Raw genomic sequence first — 21,060 nt, 5'->3', positions numbered from 1 at the left:
GTCTCTCTCTGGTCTCAGGGCAAGCGTATGGTGGGGGAAGACGGCATGGAGAGCATCAACGACATGGTCCATGAAAACAGCATGCTACAGACAGAGAACAGTAACCTGAGGATCAGGGTCAAGGCCATGCAGGAGACCATTGACGCCCAGAGGGCCAGACTCACACAGTACCTCAGTGACCAGGCCAACCAGGTTCTGGCCAAAGTGGGTACGTACTGGGACAGGAATAATGGACCTTATTCACACTGCACCGGGATGATTCAAAATCCAGGCTAGTGGGATAGGAAGTGCTCCGTTAAAGTCTATGGAAAAAGTGCTGAAAATACCCTCATGTTCGATTATCTTTCAGGTGAGGGGAATGAGGAAATTGGAAATATGATCCAGAACTATATCAAAGAAATCGAGGAGCTCAGGTATGATGCATGACAAGTCTCTTACATGTACAGTATGATGTGTCCGTAGAAAGGAAGACAGGAGTATTGTGACCTTTGGTTTTGGTGTTGGGAGACCCACAACAGTATTCTGACCGTTGGTTTTGTGTCTGCAGAGCCAAGCTCCTGGAGAGTGAGTCAGTGAATGAGAACCTCCGTAAAACCCTGTCCCGTGCCAACACACGTTCCTCCTTGTACGCTGGTGGGGGCTCCTTCTCCCCAGCCCACCTCGCCCCCGAGATAGTGGCTTCCGACATCATCGAGATGGCCAAGAAAGATCTGGAGAAACTCAAGAAGAAAGAGAGGAAGAAAAAGAAGAGGTAGGAGTTGTTTTTTCCCCTTCATACCTTTGATATTGCACTCTTTGATATTGCGTTGCTGTTTTGATGTACATTTCACATACAGTACATGCCATGAATCCGATTGCATTATGTTTGTTGCAATTTGTAACTAAGTGTATATGTCCAAACTTGTGGATGAAACAATAGAAATAAAACTAAGCAATGGGTAGACTTTGATGGTAGGCCTTGAGTCTAACAGTGATATGCTCGGAGGTGGTTAGAGATGGGCTGGGCATGGTGGGGTGAGGGGGAGAGGTGGTACTGGGGAGGGAAGGGGGGGAGGATTAGAGAAGGGTGTGGGGGGATTACAGAGGCGAGGGGAATTGGTTTCCGTTGTTGTCCCAGGGTGTTTTGGGTAATTAGCTCTGGCACCCAGCCTTTCCCCTTCAGCAGATACCTATTCCCTCTCTAATGTCTATCTACTGTAATACCCCATACATGATGGGTTTATATAACAGGCCCAGTCATGTTCAGACGTACCTGTACTGTACAACTGGTCTCTCTCTTTCTCTGTGGTTTAATACACATTTGATAAACATTTGATAAACAACATAGCACATAAACAAATTGGTACACATCAACAAGCCAAATGAAGGCAACCAGTGCCAAATCCTCTAAGGTTAACCTGTTCTTCCTTGCTACACTCTTTTCTGCTCTCTGGTTCACTCCCTTCCCCTGCCAACCTCATTCTCTCCAACTGTCTCCCCTATTCTCCTCCCCCACTCTGAAGACTGCAGCGGCTCGAGGAGAGTCACCATGAGGTTAAGCTTCCCAGGTTTGCTATACCCCTCTCTCCCCCATCTCTCGAACCCCCTCTCCTCCCACTCTCCCCCATTTCTCTAACTTCCCTCTTCTCACCTCTCTAACACAGCTTTTACACCTGCAGGTAGTTGCCACACCTGGAGGAAAACACACTTGTAATCTCTCACCTTTCTCCTTACCCCTCTCCCTCTTTCTGCATTGTTGAGACCCTTAAACTAAATAAATGAACTAAAAGATTCAGCTCTTTTTGCCATGATGCAACCACATAATGTCAATCAATCATTCACTAACGTCTACTTCGGGGATGATTCTAACAACCAAATGATTTGAGTTCTGATTGAATTGTGATTCTAACCTTAAATGCATTTTTACAGTATGCAGAAAAATCAAGATAGTGTGTTCATGTGCTGTATGGTAGTGCTATATGGTATGGTAGTGCTCCCTGATAATCTAGTGACCTGATGTCTTGCGTTTGCGGTCAATGGCTACCTAAACCTCTGGTTCTGTTCTCACAGTGTGGTCAAGGAGGGGGTGCCAGACAACGAACAGGAACGAGGCAACGACGAGGCTGAGGTGGTACGTCTAAGAATGTCCTTAATTGGCATATTTATGTCAGTGTGTGTGTGTGTGTGTGTGTGTGTGTGTGTGTGTGTGTGTGTGTGTGTGTGTGGTGTGTGTGTGTGTGTGTGTGTGTGTGTGTGTGCCGTGTGTGTGTGTGTTCTTTGTACTCACATCGTGCAAATGTGTGTGAACAGGATGACCACGTCAGTGACCATGAGGAAGGAGAGGAGCTTGAGGGAGAAGAGGAGGAGTATGAGATGGAGGGAGAGGAGAGCTCGGACGAGTCAGACTCTGAAGAACTGGATGAGAAAGGTAAAACTCTCTCACACACACACACACACACCTACACACACACACCTACACACACACATCCAAAGGTGCTTTTACACTGTCATACAGAATGCCTTCGCAACTTTGGTCCTGGAGGGCTGTGGGGAGTGTGTGAAGAGTTTTCAAACCCAGGTCTAGCACTCCTTATTCATTCACCATGATTAGATGATTCTGTTATTTTAATAAAAGTAGTGAAGAATAGTGAATATGTCAATGAAGCGTGTCTCATATAGCTAGTTCTGTGTGTGTTCTCTGAACAGAGGACTTCCAGGCGGACCTGGCCAACATCACGTGTGAGATCGCCATCAAGCAGAAGCTGATAGACGAGCTGGAGAACAGCCAGCGCCGTCTGCACACGCTCAAACAGCAGTATGAACAGAAACTCATGATGCTGCAGAGCAAGATCAGAGACACACAGCTGGAGAGGGACAAGGTGCTGCACAACATGGGTACGTATACGAGAGAAAGAGACGTGCACAGGATATGATGTCATGTATCATGGTCACAACATCGGTACAGCAGAGACGCACAGGAATATGGTGACAGATTAATGAAGGGTTGCATTTATTTGTTTAGGTGGTATGTGCTATGTCGCTAGATCTCAGATTGAGTATATTATGGAGTTGTATAACTAACTCGATCTAACTAATCCTATCCACCACCAATGACACCATACCTGTACATAACAATTTAATGTATTTTGTGTAAGTCTCTCTATCATTATTTGTTATTTCAGACACCATAATGTACATGCACTTGTGTTTAAACCCCTTATTTCTAGAGGGCTGTCATATTCTGTAAATCACTTTGTGACTGTGACAACGGTTGCTTTAAAAAGGCTAACATTTGAATGACTGATTTGATTGATATTCCATTGTGGCTGTGCTGAGCTGTGTCGGTTGAACTGTGTTGTGTTGTTTCCACCGTGCCTGTGCTTAGCTGAGTTAGTTGTGTCTGCAGGCTCGGTGGAGACGTGCACGGAGGAGAAGGCTAAGAAGATTAAGTTAGAATATGAGAAGAAGTTGAGCTCTATGAACAAGGAGATGCAGAAGCTGCAGTCAGCCCAGAAGGAACACGCACGCCTCCTCAAGAACCAATCACAGTACGAGAAACAGCTCAAGAAACTCAACCAGGATGTGGCTGAGATGAAGAAAACAAAGGTACAGAAAAAATTGTGGATGGAAGGATGGGTGGGGCGATGGTAAAGTGGGTGAGTGAGTGGGTGGTTTGTTGGAGGGATGGGTGGGTCGATTGGGGGTAGGTGGTTGGTTGGGGGGGATGGCTGGATGGATTTATTGACTGATTGATTGACATGTAAATGGTGGGTGTTGTGCTAGGTGGGTCTGATGCGCCAGATGAAGGAGGTGCAGGAGAAAAACAGAGCGTCAGAGTGCCGACGCAACCGAGAGATCGCTACTCTGAAGAAGGACCAGCGCAAACATGAGGTATTGTTACAGACAGGAAATAATGTGTGTTGTGAAGTTGTGTGTTATCCTGTGACAAAGTTCAATTAAATTAATGTATTGATATTATGTGCCTGTCACTTACAGCACCAACTGAGACAGCTGGAGGCTCAGAAGAGGCAGCAGGACCTGATACTACGCAGGAAAAATGAGGAGGTAAGATAAACTGGGTCATGTTCAGTATGGCAAACTGTGACAAAACGTTTTGCAATGGAAAACAAAACATCTTTGTCCTTTTTGGACTCGTTGAAATTATCCATACTGAACGTGGCCCTGCTTTCCTCCTTCGCTAGGTGACAGCTCTGAGGAGACAGGTGAGGCCCACCTCAGGGAAGGTGAACAGAAAGGTGAGCCTACCGGAGCCCCTCCAGGACCCTTCACACCGCGGCATCCCAGGCAGACCTCACTCTGCTGGGGCAGCAGACCCCAATGGCACCCCAAGGTACTGATGGTGTGGGTGAGAGTGTGTGTGTGCGTTTGCGATGTGCATAGGCATGATGTGATTGTTAACCAAATAGCTACCCAGACTATCTGCAATGATTCTCTTTGCACTAACTCTTTTGACTCATCAAATACGCTGCTCTTATTGTTTATTATCTATCCTGTTGCCTAGTCACTTTACCCCTACTTATATTTACAGTACATATCTACCTCAATTACCTCGTGCCCCTGCACGTTGACTATGTACTGGTACCCCATGTACAGGGATGGGCTAAAATCACAAAATACAATTACAAAATACAGATACAAACTACCATAAAAGATCAATGTGTTAAAATAAACTACAACATACATATTTGTAATGTATTTCATAAAAATACATGTATTTTAAAATACAAGTAGCCGGCCCGAACAGCAACAACATTCTCAGTAATGGTTGCAAAAACGTTTTGCTTGCTATGATATATTGTTGTTTATATACCTTAGTTGAGCAAGTTATTCTGGATAATACCAAATTTAATTGAATTCTGCACCTACCAAACTGAATTGTTTCAAGGCAGGGCCCATTAGAATAATACTCAGCATGCTTTGCAAGTGTTATATATACATCATTTAGCAGACTTTCTTATCCAGAGCAAGGGCACGTTAACAGATTTGTCACCTAGTCGGCTCAGGGATTCAAACCAGCGACCTGTTGTTTACTGGTCCAACACTCCTAACTGCTAGGCTACCACCATTCATTTAGCAGATGATTTTATCATACCATAGTGCTATCAGACTGATACCAATGCGGGGTGAAAGGGGGGACACAAAATGTGTACCACTATAAAACATTTAGAAAAGTATTTAGTATTTTGAAAATACAAATTACAGTATTTTCAAAATACAAAATACATTGGAGTGTAGTTCAGCCCAGTGTTATTCAAATCTCAAAATACTCAGAAGTAATTAAACCAATGTATTTCAATTATATGTAACATAAATACTGCCCATCTCTGCCCGTGTATATAGCCAAGTTATCGTTACTCATTGTGTATTTATTCCTTGTGTTATAATTTTTTCGATATTTTCTCTCTGCATTGTTGAGAAAGGCCCGTAAGAAAGGCCCATTTCGCTGTTTGTCTTCACCTGTTGTTTACAAAGCATGTGGCAAATAACATTTAATTATATGTTTTACTTGATTTGATTTGTGTACATGAAAGGACTCCTACTCTAGCTGAAACAGGACAACAATAAGTCAACAACTGATCTCTGTTGAATTCCCCTTATCAGAAAGTACCCGTTGAGGACGGGGAGTGTCTACACCACCAGGACAGCCCGGGCTAAATGGCAGTCTCTGGAGAGACGCATCACTGACATCATCATGCAGAGGCTGACCATCTCAAACATGGAGGCTGATATGAACCGCTTCCTCAAGGTAAAATAGATCCACTGTAGTTTGACTGTATTTCTACGGTATTACTACCAGGTCTACTGTATTCCTATCAGACTGATGCCACATGGTTTTTTTGTCAGTGGAAAAAGGCAAAAACTGACAGGGGAGTATAACGAGACATCATTTTTGCCGTTTTGGCTACACTCTAGAATTAAGGGTGACTCAAGGAACCCTGGAGTTCCTGAATGAACCATTGCAGTCAATTGGTTCATATTTGTACCATTGGTTAGTTGAGGGGTTCTTGAAGGAACCTTTAAAGTTTAAATTTAGCAAAGGTTACTGGGAGAACCTTTTTGTCGGCACATGCAGAGCACTTTGAATTTATTTCGCCATTGGATTTGTTGTTCTGCCAGATTCAGAAGAATATAAAAATGTTGTTTTCACCGATGGCTTTATGGGATAGCTAGCAACTTGTAAACAATTACCCATTCCTATACAGGTACTATTTTAATACCAATGTTGAATAATACATGATTGGCTGTCAAGCCAATTATATTATATGACTGTAGCTCCTGTTTTAATTCCGAAACGTTTATTGTGATGGTAATGACATTTGTTTATGATAATAATTATTAGGTTTTGGCTTAGGTTGCTAGCTCGCTACAGTATCTTCAACCTAGCCAACACTTAAAAATGCTTGGTTGTGTGGATGACCCAACTGCTGGGTTGCATGAATTGGGTCACTAAGTCGGGATGTTTTCTTTAAAAAGGGCCAGGTTGGGTTGTTGATGCTGGGTTATTAAGATATAACCCCGCGGGTCAGATAAGAAGACTGCGGAGCGTAGCTTAATAAGGGTGTTGCTTTCAGATAGTTCTATTTTGCCACCCGTGGGCAGAAACGTAATTCCCATTAATATTTTCTGTTGTATTGTCATCACATGTTAAGGTTGAACACTGATAGATTTGTAGCTTTAATGAGGCTTACAGACTTGTATGAGTTCCTCAAGAGCCTTTAGACGGGTTGGTTGTTTAGCAACACAACCAACGCGTACGCAACTATGTGACATAAAAAAGACAGGGTTGGCTTAGATTGTAAACAACATGCAAACTATATTTAGTCTCCAATGTTTATTGAAAACAAATACATTTGCACAATAAATACATAGCTACAGTTGTTGGTTAGCTAGCGAATTTCTGCCATATTAGCATAGACGTGACATCAGTCAAAACACCTCAAAACAGGACATGGTATCAAGAACAAGATAAAACTAGCTGAAACGAGCCATCTACGATTTCCCACATTGCAGCATCTTGTCATTGTTGCTGGCTATCTTGCCATCCAGAATCACAACACACCACCTTCTGCCCCATTGATATTGTAGCCCGTCCATATTCAAATCCCAATGTTGGAATAGTTACTGCTTTATTACTATATAAAGATGTCATTGCATTCAGATGACTGTCATGGCTCAACAGTGCCTTCAGAAAGTATTTACACCCCTGGACTTTAAAATTGATTAAATTGAGATTTTGTATAACTGATCTATACACAATACCCCATAATGTCAAAGTGGAATCATGTTTTTTTAAATGTTTGCAAATTCATTAAAAATGAAAAGCTGAAATGTCTTGAGTCAATAAGTATTCAAATGTGCTTAACACGTCACATAATAAGTTGCATGGACTCACTCTGTGTGAAGTAATAGTGTTTAACATGACTACCCCATCTCTGTACCCTACACATACAATTATCAGTAAGGTCCCTCAGTCGAGCAGTGAATTTCAAGCACAGATTCAACCACAAAGACCAGGAAGATTTGTCCAATGGTTCGCAAAGAAGGGCACCTATTGATAGATGGGTAAAAAAAAAAGAAGACATCGAATATCCCTTTGAGCATGGTGCAGTTATTAATTACACTTTGGATGGTGTATCAATACACCCAGTCACTACAAAGATACAGGTGCCCTTCCTAACTCATTTGCCTGGAGAGGTGGGAAACTCCTCAGAGATTTCACCATGGGGCCAATAGATATTTTAAAACAGTTACAGAGTTTAATGGCTGTGAGAGGAGATACTGTAACAGGATGGATCAACAACATTGTAGTTACTCCACAATACTAACATAAATTACAGAGTGAAAGAAGGAAGCCTGTACAGAATAAAGTTATTCCAAAACATGCATCCTGTTTGCAATAAGGCACTAAAGTAATACTGAATAAATGTGGCAAATAAATTACCTTTTTGTCCTGAATACAAAGCGTTAAGTTTGGGGCAAATCCAACACAACACATTACAGAGTACTACTTTTCATATTTTCAAGCATGGTGGTGGCTGCATCATGTTATGGGTATGCTTGTCATTGGCAAGGACTAGGGAGTTTTTTGGGATAAAATAAATGCAATAGAGCTAAGCACATGCAAACTCCTAGTGGAAAACTTAATTCAGTCTGCTTTCCAACAGACACTGGGAGACAAATTCATCTTTCTGCAGGACAATTACCTAAAACTCAAGGCCAAATATACACTGGAGTTGCTTACCAAGATGACATTGAATGTTCCTGAGTGGCCTAGTTACAGTTTTGACTTAAATCGGCTTGATAGTCTATGGCAAGACTTGAAAATGGCTGTCTACTGTAGCAATGATCAACATTCAAGTTGATAGAGCTTTAATAATTGTTTTATAATAATAGGCAAATATTGTACATTCCAGGTGTGCAAAGCTCTTAGAGGCTTACTCAGAAAGACTCACAGCTGTAATCACTGCCAAAAAGTGACTCTAACATGTATTGATTTAGGGGGTTGAATACTTATCTAATCAAGATATACAGTTGAAGTCGGAAGTTTACATATACCTTAGCCAAATACATTTAAACTCAGTTTTTCACAATTCCTGACATTTAATCCAAGTAAAAATTCCCAGTCTTAGGTCAGTTAGGATCACCACTTTATTTTTATAATGTGAAATGTCAGAATAATAATAGAGAGAATGATTTATTTCAGCTTTTATTTCTTTCATCACATTCCTAGTGGGTCAGAAGTTTACATACACTCAATTAGTATTTGGTAGCATTGCCTTTAAATTGTTTAACTTGTGTCAAACGTTTCCAACAAGTTGGGTCAATTTTGGCCCATTCCTCCTGACAGAGCTGGTGTAACTGAGTCAGGTTTGTAGGCCTCCTTGCTCGCACACGCTTTTTTCCCACAATTTTCTATAGGATTGAGGTTAGGGCTTTGTGATGGCCACTCCAATACCTTGACTTTGTTGTCCTGAAGCCATTTTGCCACAACTTTGGAAGTATGCTTGGGGTCATTGTCCATTTGCGACCAAGCTTTAACTTCCTGACTGATGTCTTGAGATGTTCCTTCAATGTATCCACATAATTTTCCAAACATATCGATGGCCGTTATGGCCAAACAGTTCTATTTTTGTTTCATCAGACCAGAGGACATTTCTCCAAAAAGTACGATCTTTGCCCCATGTGTAGTTGCAAGCCGTAGTCTGGCTTTTTTATGACGGTTTTGGAGCAGTGGCTTCTTCCTTGATGAGCGGCCTTTCAGGTTATGTTGTTATAGGACTAGTTTTACTGTGGATATAGATACTTTGTACCTGTTTCCTCCAGCATCTTCACAAGGTCCTTTGCTGTCGTTCTGGGAATGATTTGCACTTTTCACACCAAAGTACGTTCATCTCTAGGAGACAGAACGCCTCTCCTTCATGAGCGGTATGACGGCTGCGTGGTCCCATGGTGTTTATACTTGCGTACTATTGTTTGTACAGATGAACGTGGTACCTTCAGGCATTTGGAAATTGCTCCCAAGGATGAACCAGACTTGTGGAGGTCTACAATTTTTTTTCAGAGGTCTTGGCTGATTTCTTTTGATTTTCCCATGATGTCAAACAAAGAGGCACTGAGTTTGAAAGTAGGCCTTGAAATACATCCACAGGTACACCTCCAATTGACTCAAATGATGTCAATTTGCCTATCAGAAGCTTCTAAAGCCATGACATAATTTTCTGGAATTTTCCAAGCTGTTTAAAGGCACAGTCAACTTAGTGTATGTAATCTTTTGACCCACTGGAATTGTGATACAGTGAATTATAAGTGAAATAATCTGTCTGTAAACAATTGTTAGAAAAATGACTTGTGTCATGCACAAAGTAGATGTCCTAACTGACTTGCCAAAACTATAGTTTGTTAACAAGAAATGTGTGGAGTGGTTGAAGAACGAGTTTTAATGACCCCAACCTAAGTGTACCGTAAATTCCGGACTATAAGCCGCAATTTTTTTCCCAGCTTTGAACCTCGCGGCTTAAACAATGACGCGGCTAATATATGGATTTTTCCCGCTTTCAATAAAAAAATTTTTTTTAAAAAACACATTCTGTGACGTGCTCAGTTTTTGGCCGGCATGAAGCTTTCATTAGACCAATTAAATTGCCGAACGGGTTAAGGTCAAAAACTTTTTTGTTTACTGTTTAAATTAAATCGAGCGCTCTCAAACTTCCCATCATTCTGATTACGGTAGTCATTTTGTCACCCTCATCATGGCAAAGACACGGAGAAATGCATATGATGCAGCTTTCAAGTTGAAGGCGATTGATCTGGCTGTTGGAAAAGGAAATAGAGCTGCTGCACGGGAGCTTGGTCGATAAGACGTTGGAAACAGCAGCGTGAGGAATTGACTCAGTGCAAAAAGACAACTAAAGCTTACTGCTAATTTTTTATTTTTTGTTACGAGCCGTGTTTCTTTAAAGCCTATTTATTTTAGTTACAAGCCGTGTTTTGTTAAAGCCTGTGTAAAGTTAATTTGTTTCAATGTACCGGTAGACACCTGTGGCTTATAGACAGACATGTGCGGCTTATTTATGTTCAAAATAAATAAAAAAAATTAAATTCAGTGGGTGCGGCTTATATTCAGGTGCGCTTAATAGTCCGGAAATTACGGTATGTAAACTTCCAACTTCAACTATATTAGTGTTTTATTTTCCATTAATTAAAAACATTTTGGTTTTTGTCTAGATCGCTGACAGAAAAATAACAATTAAATCAATTTTAATCCCATAACAAATGTGAAAAAAGTCAAGGCGTGTGAATACTTTCTGAGGGCACTGTATATGCAATCAGCAGTGTTAATATTATAGGGATCACACCAGATCCAAGGCGAAATTCGACGTTTGTGCAGGTCCCCAGGACGTCAGGAGATTGCATCAAAACTAGCCACTAAAATAAAAAAAGGGGGGGGGATAAACACCGGTTTTGAACACACGGTCTACGGAGCCAGAGGCTTAGACTACTCCACCATTTCCAGCAAGTCAGTCAGAATTAATGCCTAAAGTTTTAACCCTATCCTGTGGCACTTATGTGAAAAATATATTGTTTATGTCACAGGGGTTCCTCAAATAACCTTTTCAGAGGGGTTCCTCGAGGAACCTTTGTGACCTGGAAAGGTTCCCCCTGTGTGGCAATTTTTAGAACCCCAAAAGGTTCCTCCAGGCTCCATTACTTCTAAGATCGTAAAGCAATAGCTAGAAAGGAACGCAATTCGGAAACACTTTTATTATAACTTTTTCTTTCCTTCTCTCTCCCTTCCTCCTGCCTCTTACAGCAACGTGAGGACCTGACCAAGCGAAGGGAGAAGGTGTCTCGCAAGAGGGAGAAGATCGCCACAGAGGGGACCGACACGGACCGAAGCATCCAGTCTTTGAACGAAGAAATGGATGCCCTGGCGGCCAACATCGACTACATCAACGACAGCATCGCTGACTGTCAGGCTAACATCATGCAGATGGAGGAAGCGAAGGTTAGCTGACGCAAACACACACATTTTCTTCAGGAAGTTGACCCTTTCTAGTTATTAGTACAGCTGACGCCAGCACACACAATTTCTTCAGAGTTGTTATTATGACTGACTGTGTGATGTTGTTGGGATGCAGGAGGAGGGAGACACAGTGGACATTACCGCGGTGATCAGCTCCTGTAACCTATCAGAAGCCCGCTTCCTGCTTGATCACTTCCTGCACATGGCCATCAACAAGGTAACCACAGTACACTTGTCCCTACTGACTTCTCTCTACCTTTCGATTAAGCGGCATTCAGGGTATTGTAAATCTACCAACTTAATACTTATACTACCAACTTTAAACACTATGTTTATTTTAGAGTTAAACATGCATATCTGCTGTTCTGTGGGCTAAATGTCACACCACTCTTTTGATGTCAATGTGAGAATTATGTGTGTGTTTGTCATCTATGTAATGTATGATTTTACTGGTACGTGCATCTCCCAGGGTCTGCAGGCGGCCCAGAAGGATTCCCAGGTGAAGATGATGGAGGGCAGGCTGAAGCAGACAGAGATCAACAGCGCCACTCAGAACCAGCTGCTGTTCCACATGCTGAAGGAGAAAGCTGAACTCAACCCTGAGCTGGATGCTCTGCTGGGCAACGCACTGCAAGGTATAGATGGCTCAGTGGTATAAACACGCTGCTTTTCAGTTCTTCATCTTTTGGTTACACTTTATTTTATAGTCCACTGTTTTATCTGACATTCACAATGGTAATGATTGACCTAATAATAACAATTTATAGAAACATATTTCCCATATTGTTTTTCTTTCGGATTACATATTCTCTTAGTAAATAGCCTACCAGTAAAATACCCACTGAAACAGGACTGTAAAATAAAGTGTCTCCATTCTTTTAACTTTTGTTTGACTTTGATTTCTTTGTTTTGTTTTCCTGTTTGTTCACCCTGAATTCAAACAGAGATAGGTTACCTACTGGTGGGTAAGTAACAGACACCAGACTGACTGGTCCCAGAGAGCATGGGTCTCCCTTAAAGCCCCACCTCCCTCTAAAACTCCCCTTTAAGACTAACCTGAGAACGTAACTTTGCCATGAGGTGCATGAGGTGGTATGTTGCCCCCTGTCGTCTGACCCCCACTTCCCTGTCTGACCCTCCCCTGTCCTCTTTGTGGATGTATAGTTGTCTCCTGTTCAGCAGACTCATTCAGGATGACCTGAATATTAAGAATCAGCACTAGCTTAAACCCTGACCCCCACTCTAACCTGAAGTTCAGGCCTTAATAAGTAGAGTACTACTCCAACTCCAACCTTTACTAAGTTACCAACCTTAAAATGGAAACGTCAGATGCATCATACTAATATATAGTATACTATACTATCCTTTTGACATTGTCTGACCCCTGATGTATGTAAACTGACCTTTGAACTTTGGACCCTGTACCTTAGAGCTCTTTTAAATTCAAACTATTGTTTTGCTGCCGCTGCAGCATTAGTTTGAAAACACTGTATGCATTTGCTTTCTTTCTGATATCCAGACTGTAAATTGACTTTGAAAATGGTCTACCTCTAACAGTTTAAAATAGTAAAGGAACACAAGTTTAGTGCTTGTAATGAGATATTTGAAAACATGCTGTGAAGCCATAACTACCCCATGTCAGAACATGCAGTAACTGAGGCATGTTGTGTATCTGAGGGTCCAGTGTAACAAGGTGTACTGTATGGTTCTGTCCTCAAGCAGAGAATGGAGATGACAGCAGTAGTGATGAGTCCTCTACCCCCAGCCCAGCCACAGAGGGAAGGTAAAAACCATTTGAATATTGAATTTCATCACTTAAAGCTGGAATCCTTCATGATGAGACTGCCACATCCATTTGCAATATTACAAAAACAAAGAAGTTACTGCAAACGAACACTGTTTTTTTTCCCTTGAACATCATTGTACGTGAGCTAGAACAGCAGAATATGTATGCAATTTTTTTACCACGTTGGGCCGCCCTTCTCACCTATAGTTTGTCACTAAACAAAAACAATAACAATGGCCGTGGGTTGGACAGTGGCGCTGTTTCTCCTACTGCGGATTCCATCTTTAATTTCTTATTATACTTTATTTGGGTAGTCCATCAACAAACTATCAATAGACTATGTGTAACATGTAAATTGCCCCTCTATCTTTGTTTCAGTTCATTGTCCTCTGACCTCCTGAAACTGTGTGGAGAGGCCAAACCTAGGAAGGTACAGTCATCTACAGTACTTCACACACAAAGCAATTTTTGAAATGCCATTTGAATTACATTTTCATGAAGTCTAAAGTAAAGAAGTTACTGATAAGCACTTTGAGATAAATGCTATTTGTAAAACACTCTTTATTACATTTACATTTACGTCATTTAGCAGACGCTCTTATCCAGAGCGACTTACAAATTGGTGTATTCACCTATGATATCCAGTGGAACAACCACTTTAAAATAGTACCTATATATCTTTTTTTGGGGGGGGGGGTTAGAAGGATTACTTAATCCTATCCCAGGTATTCCTTAAAGAGGTGGGGTTTCAGGTGTCTCCGGAAGGTGGTGATTGACTCCGCTGTCCTGGCGTCATGAGGGAGCTTGTTCCACCATTGGGGTGCCAGAGCAGCGAACAGTTTTGACTGGGCTGAGTGGGAACTGTGCTTCCGCAGAGGTAGGGGGGCCAGCAGGCCAGAGGTGGATGAACGCAGTGCCCTTCTTTGGGTGTAGGGACTGATCAGAGCCTGAAGGTACGGAGGTGCCGTTCCCCTCACAGCTCCGTAGGCAAGCACCATGGTCTTGTAGCAGATGCGAGCTTCAACTGGAAGCCAGTGGAGTGTGCGGAGGAGCGGGGTGACGTGAGAGAACTTGGGAAGGTTGAACACCAGACGGGCTGCGGCGTTCTGGATGAGTTGTAGGGGTTTAATGGCGCAGGCAGGGAGCCCCGCCAACAGCGAGTTGCAGTAATCCAGACGGGAGATGACAAGTGCCTGGATTAGGACCTGCGCCGCAGGATCGGGTCACCGCCTTGATGTTAGCGGAGAACGACAGGGTGTTGTCCAGGGTCAGGCCAAGGCTCTTAGAACTCTGGGAGGAGGACACAATGGAGTTGTCAACCGTGATGGCGAGATCATGGAACAGGCAGTCCTTCCCCGGGAGGAAGAGCAGCTCCGTCTTGCCGAGGTTCAGCTTGAGATGGTGATCCGTCATCCACACTGATATGTCTGCCAGACATGCAGAGATGCGATTTGCCACCTGGTTATCAGAAGGGGGAAAGGAGAAGATTAGTTGTGTGTTGTCTGCGTAGCAATGATAGGAGGGACCATGTGAGGATATGACAGAGCCAAGTGACTTGGTGTATAGCGAGAATAGGAGAGGGCCTAGAACTGAGCCCTGGGGGACACCAGTGGTGAGAGCACGTGGTGCGGAGACGGATTCTCGCCACGCCACCTGGTAGGAGCGACCTGTCAGGTAGGACGCAATCCAAGAGTGAGCCGCGCCGGAGATGCCCAACTCGGAGAGGGTGGAGAGGAGGATCTGCTGGTTCACAGTATCAAAGGCAGCAGATAGGTCTAGAAGGATGAGAGCAGAGGAGAGAGAGTTAGCTTTAGCAGTGCAGAGAGCCTCCGTGAATGGATATGTGATTGATTGATTGATTGATTGATTGATTCGATCAATCCCTCGTCCACAGGCACGCAGAAGGACAACCACCCAGATGGAGCTGCTGTATGCTGGTAGTGGTGAATTAGACTCGCCTACGGGGGACTTCTCTGCCTCCCTGCTACCCCTGGCAGAGGCCCAGGAAGGGACAGGGGACATGGGGACAGTAGCAGGACATCACGGGGACAGGGAACTCACTGTGTCCCCCTCAGCACTGTCCACCAGGATAGCTGGACTGTAAGTCCTTATTTTGGTGAAATGTCTTTGTGTTTACTTTTTAGAACTATAGTACAGGAAATACAGTGAGATACTTGCGGAGTAAATCCTTACCTACTGTATGTGCATTTGATGGGTCAGGCTTCACATTTTAGCAGTGTTATTGTTGAAAAAAAGAGTGCATCAGCACGAGAAGGATAGAACGTTTAACTTGACCCAGACTGCGTTGTAACCTTCAATGATGTATATGACTTCAGCTGATCATCCAGTGGGTATCAATTCAACTGTCTGTCTCTGTGTTGTGTAGTTCTGGAGTGTGGTCTTCTATGGGAGCTGAGAGGAGATCACTGGAACGCTCGCCTCTAACACCCAGGAGGATGCTAGAGAAGGGAGGACCACCCCCCTTAGACATCAAGGAACACACACCTATGGACCCCAAAGGTCACCCAGCACGAGAGACAAAGTCACACATACCCATGCCCACAGCCACAGAGAAGACCAAAATCACAGACACCAAACCAACGTAAGAGCCGTTGCATGAAGCCAGTTAACACACCACTACACAATGTTTGCCACAAATGTAATGTTTCGTACGACGTCCCGATGGTCATAGTAGTACCTACTTCTTGTGTTTCAGGTTGGAAGAGTCGCTTATATATCAAGGACAAAGGTATGTAACACTACTGTATGTCTACCTATATACTATACTACTGCATATCTCTAATTTCCTAACACAGGGGTTCCCAAACTTTTTCACTCTGGGCCCCCGTTCCAGCATTGAGGAACATCCCTCTAGCCCGTGCCTGCCCTGCCCCCCACAGTTTGAGAACCACCGTCTTAACAGACTTAATATATTGTCTTTTGTCCCTGTTACAGAGGGGTGATCAACCCCGTGTCATCCCCTAAGAGCAGCCATGCTGCCAGACTACAGTGTGTCTATGTGGCTGAGGGACACACCAAACCTGTCATGTGTGTCGACTGCACTGATGACCTGCTCTTCACTGGCTCTAAAGGTACAGCTCTCTAGTTCTATAATGTTCTGAAACAAAAATCAACCCTTGACCTCTAAACCATGACCCCTAGAGACTTCTCACACCTGAAAGGCTCAGATAAGTGTAAGTTGTATTATTTAGTATTAGCTTCATCTAGCTTTCTGGTATGGTTGATGGCGTTTCTGTCATATTGAACACTCATCGTAACCCCTAACCATCGACCTCTAACCCCTGTGTCTGCGTGTGTTGGTGTATGTGTGTTGTCAGATCGTACGTGTAAGGTGTGGAACCTGGTCACTGGTCAAGAAATCATGTCTCTGGGAGATCATCCCAGCAGTGTGGTGTCTGTTAGATACTGTTCCAGCCTGGTCTTCACTGTCTCCACCGCTTACATCAAGGTCTGGGACATCCGAGACTCCGCCAAGTGCATACGCACACTCACGTGAGTAAATATATATACCAACACCAAGAGTATTTATATACACCTCTAGTAATAAACCGAAGACTTTTGTTATGTCAACAGTTGGAGTTGAGCATACCAGTTCCTTTTTCAACACATTCTAGGAGATTCTAACACATTCCAACACAGCCCAGGGAACTTCAGATTCTTATTGGCTACATGAAAAAAGTACTTTTACACAATGTCATTCCCATTGACATGGTATTAAATGTGTGCGTGTGTATGTATGCGTGTGTGTGTGTGTGTGTCGCAGGTCGTCAGGCCAGGTGAGTACAGGGGACAGCTGTGTGTCTCTCAGGTCCTTGTCCATCCCTCCAGGAGAGAACCAGATCAACCAGATTTCTCTGAACCCTACGGGATCCTTCCTCTACTCCGCCTCTGGCAACTTAGTCCGCATGTGGGACCTCAGGAAGTAAGGCCACTTTTTTTTTTTTTTTCCACCAAGAGTAGTTAAATATCTTGTTTAGTTTAACTTCTTTGGGATAGGGGGCGGTATTTTGACGTCCGGATGAAAAGCGTGCCCAGAGTAAACTGCCTGCTACTCAGGCCCAGAAGCTAGGATATGCATATAATTGGTAGATTTGGATAGAAAACACACTAACGTTTCTAAAACTGTTAAAATAATGTCTGTGAGTATAACAGAACTGAAATGGCAGGCGAAACCTCGAGGACAATCCATCCCCCCCCCCAAAAAATCATCCTACCACCTATTTCAATGGCTGGCACTTTTATAATAGGGTGAAATCGTGCCCGATTGCAGTTTCTAGAGCTTCCACTAGATGTCAACAGTCTTTAGAAAGAGTTTCAGGCTGGTTTTTGGAAAAATTTGCCAGAAATTGTTTTCTAGGTGGCTCCCATTTTGGCTGTAGTGTTTCCAAGCGTGTGAATGAGAGCGCGTTCTTTGGTATTCTTCTCCGGTAAAGACAATAACGATTCTCCGTCTTAAATTTGATTGTTTATTTGCGTATTAGGGTACCTACGGTTTGATTATAAACGTTGATTGACTTGTTTGGATAAGTTTATTGGTAACGTTTGGGATTCATTTTGGATGCATTTTGAAGGAGGGAAAACGAGTGGATTATTGACTGAAGCGCGCCAACTAAACTGAGTTTTTATGGATATAAAGAAGGACTTTATCGAACAAAATTACCATTTGTAATGTAACTGGAACCTTTTGGAGTGCCAACAGAAGAAGATCTTCAAAGGTAAGGCATATATTATATCGCTATTTCTGACTTTCGTGTCGCAACTCCCTGGTTGAAAATTATTTGTTATGCATTTGTGTGCTGGGCGCTGTCCTCAGATAATCGCATGGTTTGCTTTCGCTGTAAAGCCTTTTTGAAATCTGACTTGGCGGCTGGATTAACAACAAGTTAAGCTTTATTTTGATGTATTGCACTTGTGATTTCATGAAAGTTTAATATTTATAGTAATTTAATTTGAATTTGGCGCTCTGCCATTTCACTGGAAGTTGTCGAAATGGGACGCTAGCGTCCCACTGATCCGCAAGAAGTTTTAAGTAAGGACTGGAGGTGGCACAAAATGAAGATAAAAGGAGAGGAATTGCATACACCAAAACAAGCACAGGTGCTGAATGTAGAGTGTAGAAAAGATAGCTAGTGAATGCTCATCATTACTTCCAAGTATGATCTTTAGTTGTACCAAAGAATCCTAGATCGGAACTCTCCCTGACCCTTGAACCCTGACCTTATGCTCTAGGTTTGTGTCTACTGGGAAGCTGACGGGTCACCTGGGTCCGGTCTTGTGTCTGACCGTCGACCAGATGGGCAACGGTCAAGACGTGGTCCTAACGGGGTCCAAGGACCACACCCTGAAGATGTTTGAGGTGACAGAGGGTGTCCAGGGCAGTATTGTGTCCTGTCACAACTTTGAGCCACCACACCAGGAGTGTATAGTCTCTCTGGCTGTTCAGGGGAACAGTCTCTACAGCAGCTCCAGAGACTACTGCATCAAGAAGTGGGACCTGTCCCGGAAACGACTAGTACAGGTGAGACATACTGGACCCTAGCTGTATATACTGTACTGCTAGTACCTGAAAGAGAGACAAGGCTCTCAAAAACATACAATGAGCTGATAGCTGTGATTTTCACATTGCATGTTGCTTTGTAAGCATCAAATCTTGTTCTGTTGAATTGTTTTTGCTAGCTGCAACATTATCATCATTATAAGACCAGTAGTGGTAGTAAACAAAATGTATTGTCCCAAGGAGTTATTTTTCAACAGTTTGTAGCCCTGTTTTGACCTAGTGCGTACTTGCTTCCTCCACAGCAGGTGGCGAGTGCCCACTCTGACTGGGTAAGTGCGCTGGGTGTTGTGCCAGGGTGCCCGGTAATGCTGAGTGCAGACAGGGGAGGTCTGCTGAAGCTGTGGCACGCTGATACCCTGGCACCGCTAGGAGACCTGAGGGGACACGACAGCCCTGTTAACGGACTGGCTACCAACAGCAGCCAACTATTCACTGCCTCAGAGTGAGTTTAACACCTAACCCTAGCATGACCCTCGAATGCCATAGGAGTCTACAGCTGTATCTTACGGCAAACCTGACCATAACCCCTACCTTCAGAGAATATATCTCCTAACTTTGACCATGATCCCGTTCATACCCTGACCCTAACCCTCTGAGTAAATCAACCCACTGCTACTATAATAACAAAGTCATAGTTTAACCTAAAAGAGAGATAATCAAACCTCTGATACACATGTTGATCCAGCGATGTCATGTTCTTTCTTGTGTGACAGTGACCGGACAGTGAAGATTTGGCAAGCAAAGGGTTCTTTGGAGGAAGGGATCCATTGACACTGAGAAGGACACAACTCTGGGGATCTACTAGATTACTCTGGATCATCTACAGCCTATGGATCTATTGCTGCCTGCTGGATCTACTACTCGATCTATTTGCTGCTGCTCTGCGCAATGATCCATGGATGAAGGACCTCCGAAGATGGTCACAGGGCAGATGACCAGCCCTGACACACATATGACCCCTTGAGACAGTCACTCAACAAGGTTGGAGGAGAGTAGCACAACAGCCACGGTATTCACCTGAAGGAAAGTGAAACTCTAGTGTAATGCCCATGGTTCTGTCTCATGCCGTATCCTCTCTATACATATCGTAGAGGAATCATCCACTACAGTGCGTGGAATCATCTTTCTGTGTTAGTAGGGGGGGATGCCTTCTAAATAAAGACCCTATGGAGGTTGTACTTAATTCAGCTGTTACTGCCAAACCCTATGGGAGACTCATATAGCCTTAGTGGGGAATAGGGATGTCTCAGTAGGAATAGCACAGTGAATTAGTGGTGTGGGATGGTGTAGCTGATCTCTGCTACAGAAACAAAGCTCAATGAGGGCGTGTCGTCATTGTGGAGGTTTATCTCAACCAAATTCAAGTGTTGCTTTTAATGTCGTTATCTGCAGATTGTGTGACCAAAGTACAAACCTTCTCTGTGTTAGTCAACGGGCTGTGATGAGAGTATTTTTAGCCAACTTTGTACTTGCCTGTGTACAGTACCTCTATAGTGGTCTTACTCTCTTTGTATCATGCAAGTACATTCAAACCTCAAACTACAAAAACTGGTTTGATCTTTAATTTTCTGTCAAAATGTTTGTATTTATGTGTGTTTTCATGGTGACTTTGAAACCTTCAAAGTTCTGAGCTTCAATTTCATGTTGTATCCAATGGCCTGTGTCAATCATTTTCAGAGCCCAGGTAAAGTGAGGTTACCTGTGCAGAGGCGTATGTCCTATCTTAAATCAACTCAAAGTTTATTGGTCGCGTGCACAGATTTGCAGATGTTATCACAGGTGCAGCGAAATGCTTGTGTTTCTAGCTCCAACAGTGCAGTAATAATTGGTAATAATACATTTCTGAATGAGTTTTCCTGTGCCCACGTATTCCATTCTCCCAATCTGATTTAGGAACGGGCTGAACAGAATAGAACAAAACATAGAGGTGTGTGTTACTTTCAGTCCCTGTCAATCTTATACTGTAGATACAGTAGTACAGTATCACAACCTAATCTGTGTGGATTAGCCCAGGATCCCTAGATTGGGATGACATAGGTTATATGACCACATCTTTATGTAAATAGGAATGCCGTTTTTCTTCCTCCTGGACATCTAGCGTACAAATTCCTACTTTTTAGTGATTCTAATTTCAGATGCAGTGTGGAAATAAATGTCATCTGTCAAAAATAA

General features: G+C 43.1%; 1 protein-coding gene across 7 annotated transcripts in view; it reads left to right on the top strand.

Annotated features, from left to right (window-relative positions):
• LOC106609115 (kinesin-like protein KIF21A) overlaps positions 1 to 21,060 on the top strand; it is a 44,740-nt gene extending 23,680 nt beyond the window's left edge. The window contains exons 9-35 of one of the 7 annotated variants that reach the window (XM_082977608.1): positions 19 to 208; positions 350 to 413; positions 548 to 751; positions 1,503 to 1,547; positions 2,050 to 2,107; positions 2,290 to 2,407; positions 2,686 to 2,874; positions 3,386 to 3,585; positions 3,763 to 3,870; positions 3,976 to 4,044; positions 4,182 to 4,330; positions 5,602 to 5,746; positions 11,312 to 11,506; positions 11,640 to 11,741; positions 11,994 to 12,159; positions 12,469 to 12,489; positions 13,247 to 13,307; positions 13,689 to 13,740; positions 15,205 to 15,410; positions 15,697 to 15,912; positions 16,027 to 16,059; positions 16,266 to 16,402; positions 16,649 to 16,823; positions 17,095 to 17,253; positions 18,561 to 18,849; positions 19,131 to 19,330; positions 19,602 to 21,060. In XM_082977608.1, the coding sequence (XP_082833734.1) occupies positions 19 to 208; positions 350 to 413; positions 548 to 751; positions 1,503 to 1,547; positions 2,050 to 2,107; positions 2,290 to 2,407; positions 2,686 to 2,874; positions 3,386 to 3,585; positions 3,763 to 3,870; positions 3,976 to 4,044; positions 4,182 to 4,330; positions 5,602 to 5,746; positions 11,312 to 11,506; positions 11,640 to 11,741; positions 11,994 to 12,159; positions 12,469 to 12,489; positions 13,247 to 13,307; positions 13,689 to 13,740; positions 15,205 to 15,410; positions 15,697 to 15,912; positions 16,027 to 16,059; positions 16,266 to 16,402; positions 16,649 to 16,823; positions 17,095 to 17,253; positions 18,561 to 18,849; positions 19,131 to 19,330; positions 19,602 to 19,659 (3,609 nt within the window). In that variant the 3' untranslated portion in view covers positions 19,660 to 21,060. Of the gene's footprint in view, positions 1 to 18; positions 209 to 349; positions 414 to 547; positions 752 to 1,502; positions 1,548 to 2,049; positions 2,111 to 2,289; positions 2,408 to 2,685; positions 2,875 to 3,385; positions 3,586 to 3,762; positions 3,871 to 3,975; positions 4,045 to 4,181; positions 4,331 to 5,601; positions 5,747 to 11,311; positions 11,507 to 11,639; positions 11,742 to 11,993; positions 12,160 to 12,468; positions 12,490 to 13,243; positions 13,308 to 13,688; positions 13,741 to 15,204; positions 15,411 to 15,696; positions 15,913 to 16,026; positions 16,060 to 16,265; positions 16,403 to 16,648; positions 16,824 to 17,094; positions 17,254 to 18,560; positions 18,850 to 19,130; positions 19,331 to 19,601 lie in introns of all 7 variants that reach the window. The other 6 variants (XM_014207550.3, XM_082977610.1, XM_082977609.1 and 3 more) reach the window with 6 other exon arrangements.

The sequence above is a fragment of the Salmo salar genome, chromosome 07, assembly GCF_965601325.2.
Source record: "Salmo salar chromosome 07, fSalSal1, whole genome shotgun sequence".
In the NCBI taxonomy this organism is placed as follows: domain Eukaryota; kingdom Metazoa; phylum Chordata; class Actinopteri; order Salmoniformes; family Salmonidae; genus Salmo; species Salmo salar.
The sequence above is the reverse complement of the archived record's forward strand: the minus strand, read 5'-3'. Positions and strand labels throughout refer to the sequence as shown.